The 23,618-nt window shown below is 38.2% G+C and overlaps 1 protein-coding gene across 3 annotated transcripts in view; it reads left to right on the forward strand.

The window, feature by feature from the left end:
• APH1B (aph-1 homolog B, gamma-secretase subunit) overlaps positions 1-23,332 on the forward strand; it is a 34,128-nt gene extending 10,796 nt beyond the window's left edge. The window contains exons 5-7 of one of the 3 annotated variants that reach the window (XM_072738748.1): positions 11,338-11,465; positions 18,534-18,728; positions 22,941-23,332. In XM_072738748.1, coding sequence (XP_072594849.1) covers positions 11,338-11,465; positions 18,534-18,701 — 296 coding nt within the window. In that variant the 3' untranslated portion in view covers positions 18,702-18,728; positions 22,941-23,332. Of the gene's footprint in view, positions 1-11,337; positions 11,466-11,686; positions 11,828-18,533; positions 22,217-22,940 lie in introns of those variants that run through there. The other 2 variants (XM_026003643.2, XM_072738749.1) reach the window with 2 other exon arrangements.
• The last annotated feature ends 286 nt before the right edge of the window (positions 23,333-23,618 follow it).

Here is a 23,618-nt window from a genome sequence, read left to right on the forward strand (position 1 = left end):
TTAGTACAAGCCTTGGAATCTCCTGTCTAGATGACTTCTACCAACCCTCAACTGGTTAGTCTTTCCTCAACACACTTTTCGTATGAATCTATCCTGTATGGAGTCTCCAAAATGATCTTCCCTGTACAAAAATGTGTAATGACTTTCAAAGGTTTCTCCTTTCTAAGAACTAAGTCAGGGCTCATTACATCTGGCTACAAGTTCATAGGTTGGAATTATTTAGTGGTTCCTCCAACAAAGCAAATTTTTTTCATTTTAAGCATTCCATAATTAGTACATTTCTGACAGGTTTTTTTGATGGATTATAATAAGTATTAGGGTTTTTTTAAAGATTGTATTTATTTATTCATGAGAGACACACAGAGAGGCAGAGACATAGGCAGAGGGAGAAGCAGGCTCCCCGCAGTGGGCCTTCTGCAGAACTCGATCCCTGGACCCCAGGATTACACCCTGAGCAGAAGGCAGATGCTCAACTGCTAAACCACCCAGGCATCCTGAATATTAGGTTTTTATAATAAATGTAATGTTAATAGTTAACATCTATGAGAGTCCAATATAAATGAACGAAACATAATCAGAAGGGTACTACTGCTACAGTTTTCTATATTTTCTGGAAGTGGTCTATTATACTGCTACATGAGCAATTTTCTTTTGGTTCAAGTAGCATTCCCCTAATGGAATTTATTTTTTGGCTAGCTTCTTTCACTAGATGGTGCTAATTCCCTTTCATAAGACTAGCTTAAAATGATTCTTTTGGAAGAAAGTGAAAGAACAGTGTGCTAGTAGTTTGAGGGTTGTGTTTGCAGTTTCTTTAAATTCAAGGGAAAATTCATTATTCAAAAGAAAATAAAGTATTTTAATGTCTTTAGCTGTTAGGATGGCAGGCTGACCATGCTGTGAATATATATGTATACAGTTACTTTATAGTTAAAAAAATAGTTACTTTACCATATGCAAGAGTTTCTTATTTGTTGTAGCATCATTCTTTGGAGCATAAACTTTGAATTCTAAGTTTAAGAAATTACTTTTCATTGCATTTTAAAATAACCCCAAATTTATATATATATATATAAATATATGTATATATTTGTGTTTGTTATATGTATTATTTATAACTGCTGTTGTTACCACTTATTTAGGCATGAGCTCATTTTTAATTTGTCAGTTATATCTGTAAGTTTATATGTTAGTTTAACATATTTCATTACAAATGCCTAAGTAGTAATCAGAATAAATAGGCCTATGGGGTCACTAATTAGTATATTTATGTTAGTATCAGAGATACACTGTGATACCTGTGTGTACATAGGTTTTTTTGTTACAGGTAGGCATAGTTTATAAATATGTATAAGTTAATTATTATTTGTAGTTGCATACCAGGCTGGCATTACCTTTTCTTAGTATCATTACCATTTATTATTAATGCTATATAAAAGCAAAATGTGGAAATTGGAGTCCTAAGTTCAAGTCTTATTCTGGTTCATTAATTTAGTATTTTGAGCAAGTCCATTTGATTGTTTAATCACTCATTCTACACATGAGTATTAGTGTTTTTTAGTAAACAGAAGTTATACCAAGCTATGACAATACAGTTTAGTTAATGCCTGTATTTTCCACTCATAGTGGGGAATAAAGACAAAGCTAATTATTATACAGTGTGATAAATGCTATGATGAGGAAGAGCCATGAGCTCACAAAAGTCAAGCTCTAACTCACACTCAGATGATATGGTGCTTCTCTTTTTGTAGTACTTTCTGCACTTGTAATTAATTGGTCAACTGTGTAGTTATTTATGTCTGTCTCTCCAAGCTGGATGCTAAGCCTTTTAAATGCAAGAACTGTGTTTTGTTCACTCCAGCACCTTTTGGAGTCCTTTAACACTACATGGTCTCAAATATCGATTGAAAAAATGAAAACTCTGCACAGCTTGTGGAGGAAGTGCTACTTGAGTAGAAACTGAAAGGATGAATAATAGTAAGGCAGGCAAAAGAAGGAGGTTGTCAGGGAGGAATGTTCCAGGTGGAGGGAAGAGGTGTTTCCCTTCTGGCCTAGAGGTAAGAAAGACATTGTTCCCTGAACAAAGGAAGTACTGGACTTCTGTCTACCCCTCAATTTCCTTATCTTTCAGGAAGAACAAAAGTAATACCTAGCTCAGAGTTGTAATGAATTAAATGAAATTAATTTAGAGAGTATATATTTAAGTGATCTAATAAACTGTAAAATGGCCTAAAGAGAATTTGTTCTTATTGGGGTAGAGAATTCGGTTCTTAAAATTAAAAAACAGAATTTAGAGGATAATTTCTTTATGTGGAATCTGGATTTATCACTCTGAATTGCCTCTCATGCTTTAGAAGAAAAATATCTTTAACTAGTACTCAATAAGAAAGGTAGCTAATATTTTATTTTTAAAACTTCCCTAAATCAGGGACACCTGGGTGGCTCAGTGGATTGACTGACCCTTGATTTCAGCTCAGGTCATGATCTTAGGATCCTGAGCTCAAGCATCATGTTGTTGCCATCATAGTAGTAGTTGTTGGACTCCCTGCTGAGCAGGGAGTCTACTTGAGACTCTCTCACTCTCCTTTTGCCCCTCCCCCTGCTCATGTATGCGTGTGTGTGCGCGCATGCGCGCTCTCTCTTTCTCAAATCTTAAAAAAACTTCCCCAAATCATTTCATTTACATTTTCTTGGCAGTGTTCCTGTCTAGGTAAGGTAAGCTTTTTAGCCACTCACTAGGAGAAATCAGTACCGGTCAGACCCCATGTGGAGTATCATGTTCAGTTCGGAGCATTGTGGTTTAACAGGAATACTGTAGAACTAAAATTGGTACAAAAGAACTTGTGAGTATGATGAAAGATCTAGAAACCATGTCTTAAGAGGGCTGATTGAAGGAAAAGGAATGTTGAACTTGAAGGAAAATAGGAGTAAGAGGAATATAGGATATTACATTTTTGTCCCAATTTGTCATTCCCTTTTATAGAATTATACATCCACATTCTTATTCTCTGCCCCAAGATTGAACTCAGTTATGTGGCTTCAGTTGGTTAATTGGTGAATGTAAGGTAAATCAGAAGCTAAAATACCACTTGCATGGTTGGGTCTGTGCTTTTGAACTCTGGTCATGTGCCATGAGAACATGTCCTACATAGTTAATGCCCACTTGACCTTGACCTCAGAATGAACATGTATAGAGCAGACCTGTGTTGCAGCTGCAGTGAGGAGTCAAACCCACCTGTACCAGTAGCCTACAGCAGTGCTGCCCAGCCTGAGCCCAGCCTTAATCAGCCAAAGCACAGTCAACCTTTAGACCAATGAGCATGAGAATAAATCCTTGGTATTGTAACCCAGTGAGGTTTTTTTTCATTCATTCATTTTTTCGCCACGATATTTTAAGTATAATCTTTATAATATGTCAAGTCTGTTACATGTTTAGACTTCTAAATGAAAGCTCTTTGTAGGCAAGATTATCTTGATTAACTACATTACTAATTCCAAAGTGGTAGAAAAAATATAACATCGGGATTCCTGGGTGGGTCAGTGGTTGAGCATTTGCCTTTGGCTCAAGGTGTGATCCCAATCCAGGGATCGAGTCCCACATCAGGCTCCCTGTGAGGAGCCTGCTTCTTTCTCTGCCTATGTCTCTGCCTCTCTCTGTCTCTCATGAATAAATAAATAAAATCTTTTTTTTAAAAAAAAGAAAAAATATAACATCTATTAATGATACAAGAAAAACTTTTAACAGTAGAGCTTAATATGCAATTCTTATTCTTTTCTGAATGTATTAGAATCTTAATTTCTTATAATAAATTATCATAACTGCCACTGCTTATGACACAGGGGTATTCCATATGCTGTAGTATGTCATCAGTGTTGTCATCAAATATTTTTTCCATTTTGCATTTTCATTATATCAGTAGTGTAATGGTCTTTCCTTCAAGCTGCTCAAGTAACTGAGAATGGAAAATTATGTTGGATTGTCCTTTCATTAAATATTGGCCAGTTAGAGACTAAGTAGCCTGGGATATGTTACCACTTACGCAAAGCACAGGTAGCCATCTTCACATAGCGTGCAAACAGGCAGCTCAGTGGATTGCTTCACTGAGTTTGGCTGAAGGAATGATTCAGTTTGTGGCTCTAGGACTTAGTGGCTCCTTCAAATATGTTCCAGGCCACATTCTGAGACCCTGCTATCTCCTTTGCTGCACAGCCAAATGGCCAGTGCCTGCTGACCCCTGCATGGCTCAGGCAGGCTGATACCTTCTGCTTCTCATTTCTCTTCAGGCCTTGTTTCTTCTTCACGTATGAGTCAGTCCTTATTTTCTTTATCCACTGCTGCCTTTAATTTTTGGTATTTTTGGGGATGCCTGGGTGGCTCAGTGATTGAGTGTCTGCCTTTGGCTCAGAGCGTGATTCCAGAGACCCGGGATTGAGTCTCACATCGGGCTTCCTGAATGGAGCCTGCTTCTCCCTCTTCCTGTGTCTCTGCCTCTCTATGTGTGTGTCTCTCTCTCATGAATAAATAAATAAAATCTTAAAAAAAACTACTTTTGGTGTTTTTTGTGTTTAGTTTCTTTTTTTTTTCCTAGAAAAACTCCCAGAGATATTTTTCATAACGATGAGCAGGGGCAGCCCAGGTGGCTCAGCGGTTTAGCACCGCCTTCGGCCCAGGGCCTGATCCTGGGGTCCCAGGATCGAGCCCTGCATCGGGCTCCCTGCATGGAGCCTGCTTCTCCCTCTGCCTGTGTCTCTGCCTCTCTCTCTCTCTCTCTCTCTCTCTCTGTCTCTCATGAATAAATAAAATATTAAAAAAAAACTTTTGGCGTCATTTGTTACGCATCATTTTTGTGCCAATATCTGAGTAATACAGAGAATTACATTTTTAAAAAATGTGCCACATGTGGGGACAAAATAGTTGACTTGTGCTTCTTCAAAAGTCTTCCTAGGATCAACAAGCAGGAGTTGGAATAGGGTCTGTCAATGGCACTGTTGACATTTGAGATCAGATAATTCTTTGTTGGCAGGAGATAGAAAGATCTCTTGTATGTATTGTAGGGTGTTAGCATCTCTGGCTTCTACCAGATGCCAGAAGTACCCTACCCCCAGTTATGGCAACGAAAAATGTCTACAGATATTGACAAATGCTCTCTGGGGGCAAAATTGCCTCACTTGTGAATCACTGAGTTAGAAGGCAGATTTTGGTTGAGTTTGAGAAGGAACTTTCCCACAGTGACTGTTTTTTTTTTTTTTTCTTTTTAAGATTTTTTTTTTTTTAATTCATGAGAGACACAGAGAGAGAGAGGCAGAGACACAGGCAGAGGGAGAAGCAGGCTCCATGCAGGGAGCCTGATGTGGGACTCAATCACGGGACTCCAGGATCATGCTCAGGGCCAAAGGCAGGCACTAAACCACTGAGCCACCCAGGGACCCCCCCACAGAGACTGTTTTAATGAAGCAAGCTTCTAATCTGAATTTGAAGTGGAACCTGTGGGATATACTTTTTCATTGCATAAGGATTAGATTAAAAAACATCTAAGAGGCCTCCCAATGCTGACTCTCCAGAATGATGAATTAATCTGAAGAGGGAATTTCATCATTCTTTAACATTTGCTAGGGAGACTTTAAACAAAATCATATTTTTGGCAGTCTGTTCAACTCATGAACATACTTCTTTTCAATGTTAATGTTAATTTTTCTTTAAGTTCAATTTGCCAGCATATAGTATAACACCCAGTACTCATCACATCATGCGCCCTCCTTAATGCCTGTCACCCAGTTACCCTATCCCCCCAGCCACCTCCCCTTCTGTAATCCCTTTGTTTCCCAGAGTCAGAAGTCTCTCATGGTTTGTCTTCCTCTCTAAATTTTCCCCACTCAGTTTCACCACTTCCCTTATGGTCCCTTTCGCTATTTATTATATTCCACATATGAGTGAAACCCTATGATAATGGTCTTTCTCCTATTTATGACTTATTTCACTCAGCATAATATCCTCTAGTTCCATCCACATTGACGTAATTGATAGATATTCATCCTTTCTGATGGCTGAGTAATATTCCATTGTGTATTTTTTCTTTATCCATTCATTTGTCAAAGGACATCTCCACTCCTTCTACAGTTTGGGTATCATGGACATTGCTGCTATAACATTGGGGTACAGGTTTCCCATCATTTCACTACATCTATATCTTTGGGACAGATACCCAGTAGTTCAATTGCTGAGTCATAAGGTAGCTCTATTTTTAACTTCTTGAGGAACCTCCTCACTGTTTTCCAGAGTGGCTGCACCAGTTTGCATTCCTACCAACAGTGTAAGAGGTTCCCTTTTCTCCACATCCTTGCCAATATTTGTTATTTTCTATCTTGTTAATAGCCATTCTCATCAGTGTAAAATGGTATCTCATTGTGGTTTTGATTTGTATTCCCCCTATGACAAGTGATGTGGAACATTTTTTCATGTGCTTGTTGACCATGTGTAGGTTGTCTTTGGAGAAATGTCTGTTTATGTCTTCTGCCTATGTCTTGACTGGATTGTTTTTGGGTGTTGAGTTTGATAAATTCTTTACATATCTTGGATACTGGCTCTTGAACATACTTTAGGAGCATTTCCATAAATATGAAGTGATAAATGCTATTTAAACACCAGTAGTCATTCAGATTACTTTCAGAACACCTCCTTTAAGATCTGGCTGGTATTAAAGGACAGTAATACATCTTTCTTATTGCTATGTACGTATGTATATGAGATGGTTTTCAAAATGCCTCTTTTAAATCTTGGAGAATGTTATTTGATTAGGAATATATATACTTCTGTATTATAATAACTAGGTCACAGAATTGTCATGTTTTTTAAAAGCAAGATTTTTTTTTTAAGATTTTATTTATTAGGATGCCTGGGTGGCTCAGTAGTTGAGCATCTGCCTTTGGTTCAGGGCATTGATCCCGGGCTCCCTGCATGGAGCCTGCTTCTCCCTCTGCCTGTCTCTTAAAAAAAAAAACAAAAACCAATTTTATTAATTTATTCATGAGAGATACACAGAGGCAGAGACATAGGCAGAGGGAGAAGCAGGCTCCCTATAGGGAGCCTGATATAGGACTTGATCCCAGGACCTCAGCATCACGACCTGAACCAAAGGCAGAGGGCTCAACCACTGAGCCACCCAGGCATCCCTAAAGCAAGATTTTTAAGTCAAATCCCTATTATAGGAAAGGAATTTTCAAAAATATTTAGTTCTGTTGCTTGACTTCTACTTGAACTAGGTCATTGGAGATCTCTTAAGAATCCAGAGAATTTCTGCAGCAAAGAGGGACAGAGAAGAGTCCCTTACTTCACAGAACCTTGATACCCCAGACTATCTTCTTACTTGGAAAAAGGCGAGAAACTCATTAGTAATCACATCTGTCTCTAGGCAGTTGAGGCTAACCCTTGGCTTTGCAAAATCCTCCTCTGCCTGTTGCTACTACCACCCAGCAGCAGCCACTGGTGCTCTCTGGTATAGTTAGAAATTCTTTGAAGTTGTCAGAGAAAGCCAGATGTTAGCAGTTTCTGTACTGGTAGGATCCAGTGTTAGAATCAGTTGCTATTTTAGGCCATTGACAGAAAAGTAAATATCAGGAATAAGGGAGAGAGGGACGAGCGTGAAAATGAGGATGTTTATGAATCTGTGTACTAGAACATTTGGAGTATATTCAAGAAGGAGAAAAGAACCAAATAGTAAATATAGCTTCTTCTTCTTCTTTTTTTTAAGACTTATTTATTGATTTGAGGGAGAGAGCATAGCAAGAGGGGCAGGAGAGAGAGAGAAAGAGAGAATCCCAACTGCAGACTCCCTGCTGAGTGTGGAGCTCAATGTGGGGCTCCATCCCAGGACTCGGGGATCATGAACTGAGCCAAAATCAAGAGTTGGATGCTTGCTCAACTGACTGAGCCACCCAGGTGCCTCTAAATGTAACCTCTTAAAGATAACTCTGAAACATTTTGCTTAGAAATAGGTTGAAACAAACGTTCTTTACCAAGAGAATTTGACTTAAAAGATTGTTGGACATCCATTATCAAACTGGCAGCTGCAAATTCATAAACATATATACAATAATTGTTAGAACTATTTTTCCCTTTCCCTCCCTCCCTCCCTGAGAGAGAGAGAGAGAGAGAGAGAAGCGCGCACACATGGGGGCTGGGGGCAGAAGGAGAGAGAGAGAATCATGAGCAGGCTCCATATGCCTGTTGTGGGGCTCGATCCCATGACCCTGAGATCATGACCTGAGCTGAAATCAAGAGTCAAATGTTTGAGCCACCCAGGTCCCCAATCTGAATTGTTCAGATTTCTGATAAGTGTTCCAAATCACTAAAAATTATGGAAGCTCCTTTAAAAATCTGGATTATAAATGAATCATGATATTTTTATTAGTTCAGGGAGATTTTTCTACTTTTATAAATATTAGAACAAACAAATTTCAGAGTTAGATTTACTGAAGGACTTTTAGAATTTTATAGTTAGGAACACAAAATGAGAAAGTTTTAGTCATTAAAAGATAATATCCTAGAGGTACTATTAGCGAATCTTCATTTCTAGTGGAAATTAATTCTATTTACTAGAGAAAAGTATCAAAATAGTATGCATGTATCTCTAGCTACCTGTATGTGGCCCAATAGATATTCTGGTCTCAGTTTCTCTTGGACCTCTGACCAGTTGCAGACGGAATAAACAATGAATTCCAGTATCCTAAATAGCACATTGTAATAATGAAGGCTTATGATGACACGGAAGGCAGCCAGAAACTAATGCCAGCTGAATAAATAAGCAGTCAAGTAAGCACATAGAGTGTTTCAACAAATGTCTGAGAGATCCCTTTTGGATGCTGTTAATAAAACAGTAAACTGAAAGGATGAGGAAAAGTTCCTTGAGATTGTATTTTATGCACTGTGGTAGCCCCAGTGCCAGGAACAGTACCTGCCCATGATGGACATCGAATAAGTACTTGTATGGATTAAGGAAAGAGGGGAGGAAGAAAATAAATGTAAAAGGTAATACAGGTCAGAGGAAGAAATAATCTGTAAGAGTGAAGAAGAGTACATTTTAAAAAGCATACTACCCAGGAAGCTGGGATAAATGTGATATTGCTTGCTGCTTTGCCTTGCTTTCCTGCCTGATCGTATAAGTCACTGAAGGCCTTGCTGTAGTCATCTTTGAATCAGGAGACTATAGCACATAATAGTATCATTTATTGAAAAGCTGTGGTTTACAAAACACTGTTCTTCACTGCAACAGCCCTATGAGATATTATTGTCCCTATTTTAGAAATAAAGGAAACAGAAGGCAAAGGAGGTTAAATAGTTTGCCCACAGACACACCGTGGAGCTGGCATTCCATCTCCGGACTGTGTGACTCCTGAGCTCCTGTACAGAGTCTTCAGGCCAGTCTATCCAGGTGCTCAGTAAATGTGTGCTGAGTGTTTTTAAAAAATGAAGAGTAGAAAAAAAAAATGAAGAGTAGGTGTCAGAATTCACCAAGGAGATGGCATTAAGCTAGATATTAAAGTAAGATTTGGATGTGGTGAAATGGCAGGGAAGTGCTGTGTATTCAGGAAAAAGGGACAATCAGTTAAAAAAGTAAAAACAGAGACATAGGATATAAGAGTTCTGGTTTTCTGCTGTATAGGCTATATTTGAAGATTAGTAAAGGATGATAATATGGGTCTAGGATATAGAGGGCCTTGTGTGGTAATCAGATATTTAGACTTTACTTTGGATACAATATCAGTCCTTCAAAGATGTTTTTTTTTTTTTTTTTTAGCAGGAAAGTACCTTACGTCATTTGAGTTTTAGTCTACTGTCATCCCAAATATATATTTTAAAATTTCTCCTCTATTTAAGGTATTTGCCATAATTTACTGAAATGATGGCATGCTGTCACTAGATAGAAAAACTTGCTTTGCTCCAACCACAGTAGTTATGTCCTTTTAATATTGTTTTTGGATGTTTTGGATTTTGTATAAATAGGGATTTTCCCACAGTATGCTTTCTTACCTACTCAGCATTATATTCTTGAGATCATTTATATTAAGGATCATACAGTGTACCATTGTATGAATACACCACAAGTTAGGCATTCTGGTAATGATGGAAATTATTTGTTTCAGCAGTGGTTCTCAGATTTGACCGTACATCAGAATCCCCTGCAGGGCTATTTTTTTTAAAGATTTTATTTATTTATTCATGAAAATACACAGAGAGGAGAGAGAGAGAGAGAGAGAGAGAGAGAGAGGCAGAAACACAGGCAGAGGGAGAAGCAGGCTCCATGCAGGGAGCCTGACGTGGAGGGACTCCATCCCGGGTCTCCAGGATCACACCCTGGGCGGCAGGCGGCGCTAAACCGCTGAGCCATCAGGGCTGCCCATCCTGCAGGGCTATTTAAACACATGTTGCTAGGCTCATTTTCTGATTCAGGAGGTCTAAGGGTCCCAAGAATTTGCATTCCTAACAAGTTCTCAGGTACTAGTGATCTATTAATCCAGGAACTAACTGCTTCAAAATATAGATCTAGCTGTGGAATTGTTGGAGTGAAATACATATTTTCAACTTTACTAGGTAATGCTGAATTGATTTTCTATCTGCAGTGTGAAAGAGAATTATCAGACTTGAATTTTTGTCAGATTGGTGGGTGTTAATTGTATTTTATTTTGTGGCTGAAAAGGAAAAGTGATTTGCCTTTTTTTTATCTTAAAACTTTCAGAATATGTGGGACTTGCCCTTTTTAAATGTTTCCAGGGCACAGGAGACACACACACACACACACACACACACACACACACACACAACTATTCCACAGAAAAACCTGAGTGTGCTGATCAAATTCAGTTTCAGTTGCTTAAGAATCTAAGAGAATTATTGCAATTTTTAATATTTTTATTCTTCCATTGGCATTTTTTATAAGAAAAGGAGAGAATACAGGAGAAATTCCACTTTAGTGAGCAGACTGGTTTAAATTGAAGGTAGTCCATTTAATTGAGGAAAGTGCAGAAGGCTAATTTGGAAAGATCTGATTAGATACCACACTAGTTGTATTTCCTTCCTCAAACTTTTTGAAAGCCAGATCCAAACTGACTTTAGATTTAACAAGTTCACATTTAGATGAGAAGGTGCTGCAGAGCTGACCCCCTTGTTAAGAAGTATTGCTTCCCAAGGTACCATTTGAGCAAATGTATGTCCTCGTTCTGACAGGTGGTGTTTACTCTCAGTGGTGTGGTGTATCCCAAGAGCTTGTGTCATGAGCAGGTGGTCAGTGGGTTTTGGCATCTGTTGTCTATATGACTGGACACTAATGGATGACTGTCTTTCAGCTTTCATGACGCTGGTTATCATATTACTGCATGTGTTCTGGGGCATCATATTTTTTGATGGCTGTGAGAAGAAAAAGTGGTCTGCCCTTCTTATAGTTCTTTTGACCCATCTGCTGGTGTCTGCCCTGGTGAGTATTGCCACCATGCTCACATTGTTTTTTGGAACTCAGGTCCCCATATCTAAAATGGTAGATTCCACTATAAAAGAAGTACATGCTCATAGTCAAATGAAGAAATTCAGAAAAGTTATTGAGTGAATGCTAGATAAATAAATCATCTAAGTCTTCTTATAGAAAATAACTATTTGTTGGTTGATTTCATTAAAGATTTTTCTCCATCTTTCTTTTAGGGGAAGAGTCAAATCTGAAGTAGTTTTGTATTATGTTTATGTTATGTAATATATTTTAAACAATTTCCATGATATTACAAATCCTTTTAATATATAAATTTTAATAATCTTATTACATAAAAATTATATTACCGTTTGCTTAACTGATTGATCACATCTTTTTCTACTTTTGCGTCTTACAATGCTGTCTTGAACATCTTTGTACGTGAAAGTTTTTCAATATGATATTTAGATTCCAAGGAATGAAAATATGAAGTTAAAATGTATAAATATTTTTAATACTCTCCACAAAAGTTGTATCATTTTTGCTCATTCTGATCAATAACAAGAGTGCCCAGTTTACTCTTTTCCACACTGAAATGATAAATATGCCAGTTTTCAAAATAAATAAAATTTAAAAATAAAATTTGACTAGATATATTTTTAAAGAACTATTTAATGCTTTGGGTCTGACTTTCATTTTAATTTGTCATATATTTACATTGGAATTATCCCCACCACTACCTTGTCCAGACCCTTGTAATTTTTCACTTCAGAGTATTGAAAAGGTTCCTCACGCTTCTCTCTTCTCCATCATTTAAAATTTATTTTTTTCAAAATTTTTTTATTTATTTATGATAGTCACACAGAGAGAGAGAGAGGCAGAGACACAGGCAGAGGGAGAAGCAGGCTCCATGCACCGGGAGCCTGACGTGGGATTCGATCCCGGGTCTCCAGGATCGCGCCCTGGGCCAAAGGCAGGCGCTAAACCGCTGCGCCACCCAGGGATCCCCATCATTTAAAATTTATATCAAGTTCTCATACTGGACTCCTTGACCTTTGATCCATCTAAAATGCAGTTTTACAAGGGTGCCTGGCTGGCTTAGTTGGTAGACCATGTGGCTCTTGATCTCAGGATCATGAGTTTGAGTCTTAGGCTGGGCATAGAGATGACTTAAAAGATAGATAGATAGATAGATAGATAGATAGATAAAAATACAATCTTACTGTTTCCCCTACCTTAAACCTTTCAGTGGTGCAGGGTACTAAAGTTACCTTTAATATGATGGCAACTATGTGAAGCCAAATCTTCATGGAAAAAAGACTGGAAAGAGACTACATTAAAATCTTAACAGCATTTATTCTGAGTGGCTTCTTTTTTTCTTCATAGTTTTTGGCATGTTCCAGATTTTCTGCAATGCACACTTTTATTTTTATTTTTTTTAAGATTTTATTTATTTATTCATGAGAGACAGAGAGAGGCAGAGACACAGGCAGAGGGAGAAGCATGTTCCGTGCAGGGAGCCTGATATGGGACTGGATCCCAGGACTCTGGAATCACGCCCTGAGCCAAAGGCAGATGCTCAACCGCTAAGCCACCCAGGTGTCCCTACAATGTACACTTTTATAATCAGAAAGGAAATTACATGAAAAAGCAAATGTCCTTTTTATGGATCCAATTGGCTATTAATTTATTCAAATATTTACTAAGTGCCTTCTGTGTTCCAGACACTGCTCTAGGTAAACAAAATAGTTTAGTGAACAAAATAAAGATCTGTTTTTACAGTTCAGTATTAAACAGTAGATATAATAAATAATATATTTTATAGTGATAGGTGCTGTGGATAGTAAATCAGGGTAAAAGGAATCCAGAATATAGGGAGGCAGGAGATGTCAAATTTTTGAATTAGGTGGTCAGTGTAGGCTTCATTGTGAAGGTGATATTTGAGCAAAGAAGTGAATTAGATTGATCATGTGGCTGTCTGGAGAAAGAGCATCCTGGACTGCACAGCCAGTGGCAAAGTCCTAAGATCAAAGAACTTGTTTGGCATGTTTTTGGAACTGAGGGTGGCCAAAACAGAATGAGCTAGGGGGAAAGTTAGTAGGAGAAACTGTTAGAGTTGAGGGTGGGAGGGAAGTAGAGGTTGGAAGTGAGAACCACATCTGGATAATGCAGAACTTTGACATTTACTCTTGGTGAAAGGGGAGTCATTGTAGGGTGTTAAAGAGAGGGACATGATCTAACATTTTAAAAGGATCACTTTGCTGTTTTAAGGGTAATCTGTATCAGGGAAAGAGATTATAGTCATCAAGAGGAGGATGGTGATAATTTGGATGAAATAGCAATGGATAAAATGAGAAATGAGATTGAGAACATATTTTTGAAAGTAGAGCAAACAGTATTTCCTGACAGGCTAAGGCATTGGAGAGAAAGAAGAAGAGCCAAAGGATGTTTCCAGGATTTTGGCCTGGACAATTAGAAGGATGGAGTTGCCATCAGCTGGATAGGGAAGCTGGTGAAGGGAGATCAAGAGTTTATCTGGGCACATTATAAATGTAAATAGCGGTACCTATTGGATGTCCAAGTGAAAATGTCTGTTAGGCAGTTGGATGAAGAAGTCTGGAGTTTGGGAGAGAAATCCAGGCCAGAAAATGGTGATTACAAGGAATAAGTTTAAGCAGACAAGAGAAGAGGCCCAGGGACTGAGCCCTGGGATACTCCCACATTAAGGCTAGGGAAAGAGGAGACAGCAAAGGAGATTGAGAAGGAGCCACTACTGAGGTTGGAGAAAAACCAAGAGGCAGGTATTCTGGAAGCCAAGTATTTGAGAAAATGATCAGCTGTAGCAGATACCCAGACTTCTTTGTTTGACCTAAGCCTTTTATCAACCTTACTGGGTGTAAAATTTACCTTCTTGCTGCTTCCCACAGTTTACATCATGTACTCCATCTAAATTGATCCATTATGGCTACTCAACAGGCATGCCTTGTCCATGCTGTTTTATTTGCAGTGACTCCATTCTCTCTAACCTAAGTCAATTTGGAAAAGTACTGATTCAGTGTGAAACATCCCTGGAAAAGGTGTATATTCCAGACTCAGCACAATGGCTAGCTCTTAATTCATAGCTGTTATAACACTTATCCTCAGAAAGCATTGTTTTATTTAATATAGTTCTTATATCTATCTAGAGTTTGGTCATCAAGATGGGACTATATTTTATCAATCTTTGTATCCTCAATCCAATAAATGTGGTTAATTATTGAATAGTTGATATTCTCTTTAATGATTAAAAAGAACCCAGGAGAATAAATTTAAAAGAACCCGGAAATTTGAAAGATTATATGCCAAAATGTTAACAGTAGTTATCTCTGAATAGTAGATTTCAGAAATGTTTAAGTGATTTTCATGTTAAAATACACATACAGAAAAGCATACTGATCAGAAGTATACATCTTGATGAATATAACCTATGTAACTTGAACCCAAATGTAAACTAAAACATTATCAGCTTCCATGAGCCTTCTACCTTAGTCCTGACTTCTAACACTGTAGCTTGACTGCCTTTTGGTATTTTATGTAAACAGAACCACATAGTATTTGCTCTTGTGTGTGACTCCAATTTCACTCAACAGCATATTTGTGAGATTCATTTGTATGTATAGTTATTAGTTCATTTTTTGCAGTGTAATATTCTACTTTGTGACTATACCTTGTTTTATCTATCCATTATCCAGCAGAAATGGTATCTCCAGCTTCTATTGTGAACAGTAATGCTTTGAGCATTCTAGTATATGCCTCTTTTGAAATATGTACACATTTCTTTTGGATATATGCCTAGGAGTGGAATTGCTGGTCATGTGGTGTACAAATGTCAACTATGTATACTACTCAGTTTTTAGAGTAGTTGTATCAGCTTACATCCCCATCATTAATTTGTGAGTGGCAGTTCCTCCATTTCTTCACCAACAGGTAGTATGTCACACTCTTGTTACTCATCCCACTAAGTATATTGTAGTATTGCATTATGGTTTTTGTTTGCATTTCCCTAATGATTAATGAGATTAAGCATGTCTTCATATATTTATTGGCCATTTGAATAATTCTTTTGTGAAGTGCCTGTTTAAATCTTTTTCCTATAATCCTATTGGGTTGTCTTTTTTATTTTTAGGAATTCTTTCTGTATGCTCTAAAAAAAAAGCCTTTGTCAGATGTACATACAGTAAATAGCTTCTCCTATATTGTGGTTTATCTTGACATTCTCTTTATGTTGTCTTTTATATGAGCAAAAGTTCTTCATTTAAGTGTAGTTTAATCAATTTTGCTTTATCACTTGCAGTTTTTGTTTTCTGTTCAATAAATATTAATTTATCTGAATTTCAGATGTTAAAATGTTTATTTTACTCATTTGTACATTTTAATTTTCTACAACAATCACATATTGATTCTGTAATTGTTTAAAGGAGAAGGAAATTTAAAGAGATATACAAAAGAGCTTAGCACTCTGTGAAGTATATTAAAATTCAGTGGATTTCTGGAGAATCCAGAATATGCTCAATACCTCCCATGCCCACAGATGCCTCTTGAGAAAAGCATTTTTCTGCAGAAGGTGCCACTGTACTACAGAATCAGCCCATTTACCTGGCCAGAGCTAATAGTCAGGATTGGTGTCTTAACCAAGGGCATGTGCAGGTAGGGTGAGAGTAAGGACAGTGAGGAGCCATGGAGGTGAATGGTGGATAGGTTGCCCCAATTGAATCCTCCTCTTTGTTAAGTATAAGGGCTGGGCTAGTTGGGAACCCATCTCCCCACCTTACTCTAGGTAAAGGATGTATCCCTTCTTCTCTCAGAGGCCAATCCCTCCACCTGGGCTCTAGATCCAGTTCTCTCTAATGAGGACTTCACTCCTCTGATTGTGCCCTCCATCCCACATCACCAGCTTTTCCCTCTCTTCGTCAGCATATAGACATATCTTAAATAAAACTTTCCACTCTTGCCTTTTTCCCCTTCTAGCCATCACTCCTTTTTTTTTTCTGTTCCTCATCATGGCAGAATTTTTCAGTTATCTCCACTAATTTTGTTTGCACTTATTCACCTCTCATAGTTGTAGTTCCAATCTGGTTTCTACTCAGCTACCCTTCTAAAGTTGCACTTGTCAAGATAAAAAAAAAAAAAAATCTTCATTTCTCCAAATCGAATGGACATTGGTGTTTTTGTTTTCATCTCAGCACCTTTAAAAGAATTGACTACCACTCTCTGTGAAACATTTTCATCTTTTGACTTCAACGTCACACTGTCCTCATTTTCCTCTTACTTCACTGTTTGCTCTTCTCAGACCCCTTTGCTGACTCTTTTTCAATAAGAGTCAAGCTGATAGAATGGTGTTGACACTTTTAATTTGCTTCTGTGATACTAAACAGCACAAAAAATTTAGGGGCTTAGTCTTGGCTTCTCCTTTACCTTCACTCTACAATAGCTCCCTGGGTAACTGCATTCAGAGCCATGGCTTTACATACTGTCTATAATGGTGCTTCTGTATTCCTTTTTCTAGTCCAAGCCTTTGTTCTGAGCCCCATAGCCATATACCTAATGCCAAAGGACATCTGTCCTTTGAAATCTCATAGGCACGCTACTCTTACTTAGCTTGTCTTCATTGAACTTGATTCTCACCCATCACTCTGAGTGTAATCTTTCTCCAAGTCTTTTTCATCTAGCTAAATAAAAAGCACCACCATTTACCAAAACCAGAAACATGGAAGTCATTTTAGCCTCCCATTTTCCCTCATATTCCATCCATCAGCAAGTCCTCTCCATTCATATTCCCCACTCATCTCTACTGCTGCCACCCTGGTCTAAGTCACCATCCTGTACTCCTCAGCCAGTGCTTGTAACGGGTCTCTTTGCTTTCATCATTGCCTCCTTTCATCTGTTCTGTGCAGTTTTATATATCGAAATCAAGTTATTCAGCTCCCTTACCTTGACCCCTTCTGTGGCCTTCTATTACCCTGGGGATGGGGTCCATTCTCCATATCAACTTGCTGCATTAACTGTTTCCTACCTTCCTCTCTGACCTTATCTCATGCACACATCCCATCCCTACACACATATTAATATCACTCAGGTTCTCAGCTGCACTAAGTTCTCTGCTGTCCTATGGTTCCCTCCCTCAGTCTGCACAAAGCTCATTTTCTCCTCCAACTATATGTGTCATTTTAAATGCCACTTCCTCAGGACTTCCCCTGAGCAACCTAAATAGACCACCTTGTTCTTACTTAGCTAGCATCATCACAATTACGATTATTCTACCTAGCATTCATCATAATATGTAATTATTTGATTCCTTTGTTTCTTCATTCATTACTTGTCTCACTTACTAGCATATAAGCTTCATTAGGAGAGATCCTAATGAAGTGTTCAGTGTTGTGTAACACCATACCTCTTGGCATTTCATCAGTATTTTTTAAATGAACTTTTAAAACCCTCAACAATTGTTCTACTGAAAAAGAGATGCTGTTCCCTCATGTTCCCTTAAATACTAAGGATTCATCCTAATGTAACTTGGACTTGTCTTTTTGGCACGTTATAAGAGTTGATTAACACAAATTATTTTAAATGGTTGTATAGCATGTATCTCCTATTGGGTATTCTGACTTGTAATTACCCTTTCTCTGTTTGCCATTTGAATATAGTAAAGCACACATCTATGGGCTAGTGTCTGTTGACTAGTTTTAGCTCTGTGTGTCTTTGTGGTACTCAGTATGTGACATACATCATATGTTTGGTGAAGCACCCCAGCTGCTGAAAGTGTCTTATGCAGAACATGAAAGACTCCTAACTCTGGGAAACGAACTAGGGGTGGTGGAAGGGGAGGTGGGCGGGAGGTGGGGGTGACTGAGTGACAGGCACTGAGGTGGGCACTTGACGGGATGAGCACTGGGTGTTATTCTATATGTTGGCAAATTGAACACCAATAAAAAATAAATTTATATATTAAAAAAAAGTGTCTTATGTTTTCCTTTATCTTTAGTGACTCTACATGTTTAATAAGCCTGCTGTCATTATGCAAGCTGATTTATTTTTCTTTTGCAGACCTTCATAAGTCCTCATTATGGAATAAATCTGGTGTCAACATATATGATCATGCTACTCATGGGCATCTGGGCGTTCTTTGTTGCTGGAGGCAGCTGCCGAAATCTGAAGCTCTGCCTACTGTGTCAAGACAAGGACTTCCTCCTTTTCAACCAGCGCTCCAGATAACCCCCAAGAACCAGCACCTGCCAAACAGTAAGCTGCATCTTTAGAGGAAGCACAACTGTGCCTTTTTCTAAAAATTCCTTTTCCTGGTGGAATCTAGAAAAAAAACAAAACCATCTAGGTAAAACATGACTTTCATGCAACGGCTCTCTGAAAGGGATACATTAGTGGATGTATATGTCCTGGCTGCACATTAGAATGTCACCTGAGAAAGCAGAAAGGAGATTGTTCCCTGGGCTCCACCCTCCACATTTAATTGGCCTGGGCATTTGGTAACTTTTAGGATTTTACTTATTTATGTGAGTTGGGGGAGGAGCCAAGGAAGAGGGACAAGCAGACTGTGCTGAGCCTGGAGCCTGATTTGAGGCTCAGTCTCAGTACCCTGAGATCATGACCTGAGCCAAAACCAAGCATCAAGATGCCCAGCCGACTGAGCCACCCAGGTGCCTCTGGGCAATTGGTAATTTTTAAAAGCTTCCCAGATGACTCTGATATGCAGCCAGGTTGAGACTCATTGGTGTCCAAATGGGAACTTCCTGAGAACACCATAAATGAATAAATGTCAGATGTTTAGCTGTCTCTCAACTCAGCTTGTGCTGAGCAGGTAAATCTGTGAATGTCCAATCCTGCTCGGCCTTTGTCTTTTAAAGTTAGGTCACAAAAGGCTAAAGGGCTCTCATCCCTAAGAACTGTTTTCATGCTCCTTACTCATACCCTATTTTATGAGGACATGGTAGGTTGTGCTTCTACACGCAATAGTAAATTGCACGACTTACTACGATACTTTAGCCAAAGTAAGCTATTGATTAACAAGCTGTATTTTTTCCTGTAGTTTTTACATTCTTTTTGCTTTGTGAGGCATTACATTGTTTGTGAGCATAGATTCAGTTTCTTTAACTAAAACTAATTATTTTCTGATTTCTGGGGAGGTATTAATAAACCAAGAATTTTTGTGCAACTTCTGTCTTTTCTGGGCTTAAGGCTTTTTATGAGTTCTACCCCCAAGGCAGTATTTACCAGCTGAGTGCTGGTACCTGGGCTGGCTGGGGTGAAACCCATTTTTCTAACTCTGAACATTCTGCTGGTTGCTGAGTGATGTACCTTGGACAGGCTTCACTAGAGCTGGTGAAAGTTAATAAAAGCCAATAGTGTTATGTTGACACTTTAAATTTGCTCCTGTGATACTAACCAGCACTTCCCCACCAAGTGATATAGTGTAAAATTGGAAATGTCTTAAACTGCCAAATTCATGCTTTTACAAAATCCATATAATCTTGGGATCTAGCGAATGTCTCTGGGTTTTAGTAGCAGACATAACCTTGCCTTTATAGGAATACCCAAGGTATTTGTTCAGCTTCTAGCAACCCTTTTGATTTCCTTTATAAAGAGGAAATGCCAGTGAATTGTGCCTTTAAACTAAAAATTGTTCCCAGTTGATGGCTTTTAGAGAGTGAATGGTGTGCAATGAAAATTCCCTATACATTAAAGTGATAATCTCAGTGGATCCCACATATACAGTAAAACATCCAAAAGAAATGGGAGAAGCAATGAGAGTGTTCCATGACAGATGGAAGAATTTGACAGTACTGTGGGGGGGAAGAATAATGGACATGTTTTAAATGAAAATGTGGCCAGTATTTTTGGGCTAGCCACACATCATTTCTGGGGCCAGAACTTCTCACGTGAACCAGACCTTTATCAGTGAAATCCCCTCTCATGGTTAAATAACTAGAATTTGTCAATCTAGGGATTCAGAAGAAATAGGATTTCCAGCAAGGCTGTAAACAGTCCCATAGCAGTTACAGTTATTCCCCTAAAGTGTACTTTGCAACACTAATTAATACCAATACTTCCACTAGAGTTTGCAGTTTTCCGCCATTATACAAGATTTTCCTTAGACTAGAAGAGTCATAGGAAGAGTCATGGACATAGAGACAGAACAGTGAAATTTACTGTGCAGAGTTGAAGGGAATGAAATACTCATTGAACTGGGCTTTATTCCTACTGGAATGTGGCATTCTTTGATGAACAGAATAAGAAACATACATAGTTGGTTATCACTGTTGACTTACAAATCTCCTAAATGGGTAGTCTGATAAAATGTTTGATCTGTAAAGTATTGAAAAATATGAGAATATTAATATTACTCATTGCACCCTGAGGATGTCCTCTGTGCATTAATAGTTTAATATTAACTAAAGAAGTTGGCTATTGTAAAATCTCATTTATAAAAACTTGTCAGGCAAGAGGAAAATCTTTGATGGTGAGACTCTTGTCTGAGGAAATTATTTAATAATTTTTGATTTGCTGTGAATAAAGGAACTTTGTAATCCTAATTTGTCTTAAAATGTGAGCATTGCCATAGTCAGCTTAGGCACTATTTTTACAAAACTCTGCTTTGCCTAATGCCAAGGGCGCCCAGAGGGAGAGTACAGTTTTCCTCTGTGGCTGTGTATATATTGAGATGGCTTTTTTTTTCCTCCCTGCATTTGTTATTAATGATGAGCCTTCTGATCCCTGACAGTATTTGGAGAGGAGGAGGTGGTGTTGATATTTTATGTTCTCCTCCCCACAAAGTTTTCTCAGTTTGGAAGGAAATGTGGATATAGTTAAAGTTGAACTTGGAATGTGAATATTGTTGCAGTGCTTGACTATTTTGCCATGTGATTAATACAGTTTGATTTTGTTGCTTTCTAATGAGTTTATATTTATGTTTTATTTGTCTAAGTTAGTAGTTGTAACTGGAGAAGTTTTGTTACCTCAATCCTGGCCAGCCTGGCTGGTAATATTGTAGTAGCAGCCTCTTTAGAGCATCTAATGAAAAAGTGGCTGAAAAGAAGAAATGATGAAAACTGCAGATTGCATAGAAAATAGCTTTTGTTCTCATTGTTAATTTTTTTTTTCTTAAAGCACATTTCAGTGTTTGCTGAGAGTGGCAGATCCACATAAAACATACTGGGTGTTCTTATCCATAGAGTAGGGTCAGGACAAGCAGTTGTGACAGAAGCTTCCTACTACCTGTGCTCCTTCCACTTTGCAGTCACCTCAGACTAACCCCAAGGCAGGGATTGGCAGTCATTGTGGGCCTGAGGGCCTCAGGGAGGCCAGGGTGACTGCCTGTCTTGGCCAGCAGCAGCTTGCTCCCTGAGAAGAGCTCCTTGAAAGTGCTAGCTTTCATTAGTTTTTCTTGGGTCCTACTGTTCCTAACTCCAGGTGGACAAAGTAGATATCACAACAAAACAATTTTAAAGTGCATTGCTTAGAGCTTTTTGTTTATCATTGCATTGTTTACAGTTGTGATTTAATAAAAGGTGTTAATTCTATTAAATTCTAGCATTTAGAGAGGTAGCTGCTGTATCATTTTATATAAGTATACAATATGTATCATTTTATATCAGTTATGCTGTTATGTGTATATACTTGTAATATCAGGCCTTGCATTCAATACACAATGCAATAGACTCTTTCCAGACCTGTATTTTTCTGTGAACAATAAAAATATTGTTTGGCACTACTCATTTCCTGTGTCCTCTTCTTTGGAGCAGTATATTCTTCAGTATCTGTGTTACAGTTTTTGTCTTTTATAAAACTTGGCTGTATATTCTGTTTGTGACTGGTCAGCTCTGACACTTTTTAAAGAAAAATCTTTGTTATCTTAAAATTCATAAGGCCTATTTCATTTGTGTTTAGAAACAGTTTGGTGCAGAGGCATTCTTTGAGGTGTGTCAAACCAAGTGAAAGATTGTTTTCAAAGATCTTGGAAACTCACCTTGAAAACTCTAAGTAATTGTAAAATAGTGAATTTATAAAACATTATATAATATTGGCTAAAGATGGCAATTGGTTGACAAGGAGAGTAGAGTTTGCTTTTTATCCAGTAACCCTGAGCAGCCTATAGAGTCCTTTTGTTTTTTTCTCCCCTTGGTATGAAGACAGTGCAGCTAAGGGGAGGAGCTTGGCTTTCACACATCAGGCAGACTATATAGAAAATCATTATGGCCTGAAACTCAAACCATGTGATGCTTGTTCACTCTGGTTGGAAATGAGGCTCCTCCAGGTTTATGAAATATCCTCAGGTAGATGAAATATCCTCAGAGACCAAGAGCTTTTTAGTCCTCACTTGTAAGCCAGTGGAAAAGGTGTGCGTTTCTTAGGTAATAGCCCAGATTTGTATACAATTTTTTTGGCCCTTCCCCACTGAAACTGTGGCTCTAGTTTAATTGTTGTTTGTTTGGTATTTAGCTGGAATAAGGACTTCCCTGTGACCAGCCTCAACACATGAAAAATCTCCAATGGAAAGAAGTATATACTGAATAGATGGAACCACTCAACTGGCTTATGGATTCAGTCTCAGTAAAAGAATTTTTAAGGATTTGACACATTCTAAGGTGACCGTAATAGATGATGATCCCTGAGCAGGTCTTGGCTTTAAGACTCAATAATAGGAAGTACTTGTATACATGTAGATCACTGTAAATCCTTCTACCTAGTAGTAAAACCATTCATTTTTCAGTGCTTGAGCAAAATCAGAGGTGGGGTTTGTAGTGTTTAATCAGGGCCTTCCATGTACAAAACACTGTATTAAATACTTTAAAAGGATGGAAAAGAACAAGATGGTGCAGATTTTTGTCCTCTGGGAACATATAACCTAACTGCCTAGATTAAAACACATAAATATTACTTTACAGCAACTAAAAAATGTGTACTACCAATTATGAAATAACATAGAATAGGTTGAGTGCATGATACTTGAAATTTTAGTAGTAGATAAAAGGCAATGGATGGATAGCAGTAGATGAAGGGCAATGGGTAATGTATGTAGATCCAGAGGAAAAAGTAGGACTGAGGACTGAACCCTGGGGCACTCCAGTTGAGAGGTTAGAAAGAGGAAATGGAGTTGTCCACTGAGGAAAGAAGGAA

Source organism: Vulpes vulpes, chromosome 15, assembly GCF_048418805.1.
Source record: "Vulpes vulpes isolate BD-2025 chromosome 15, VulVul3, whole genome shotgun sequence".
Lineage (NCBI taxonomy): Eukaryota > Metazoa > Chordata > Mammalia > Carnivora > Canidae > Vulpes > Vulpes vulpes.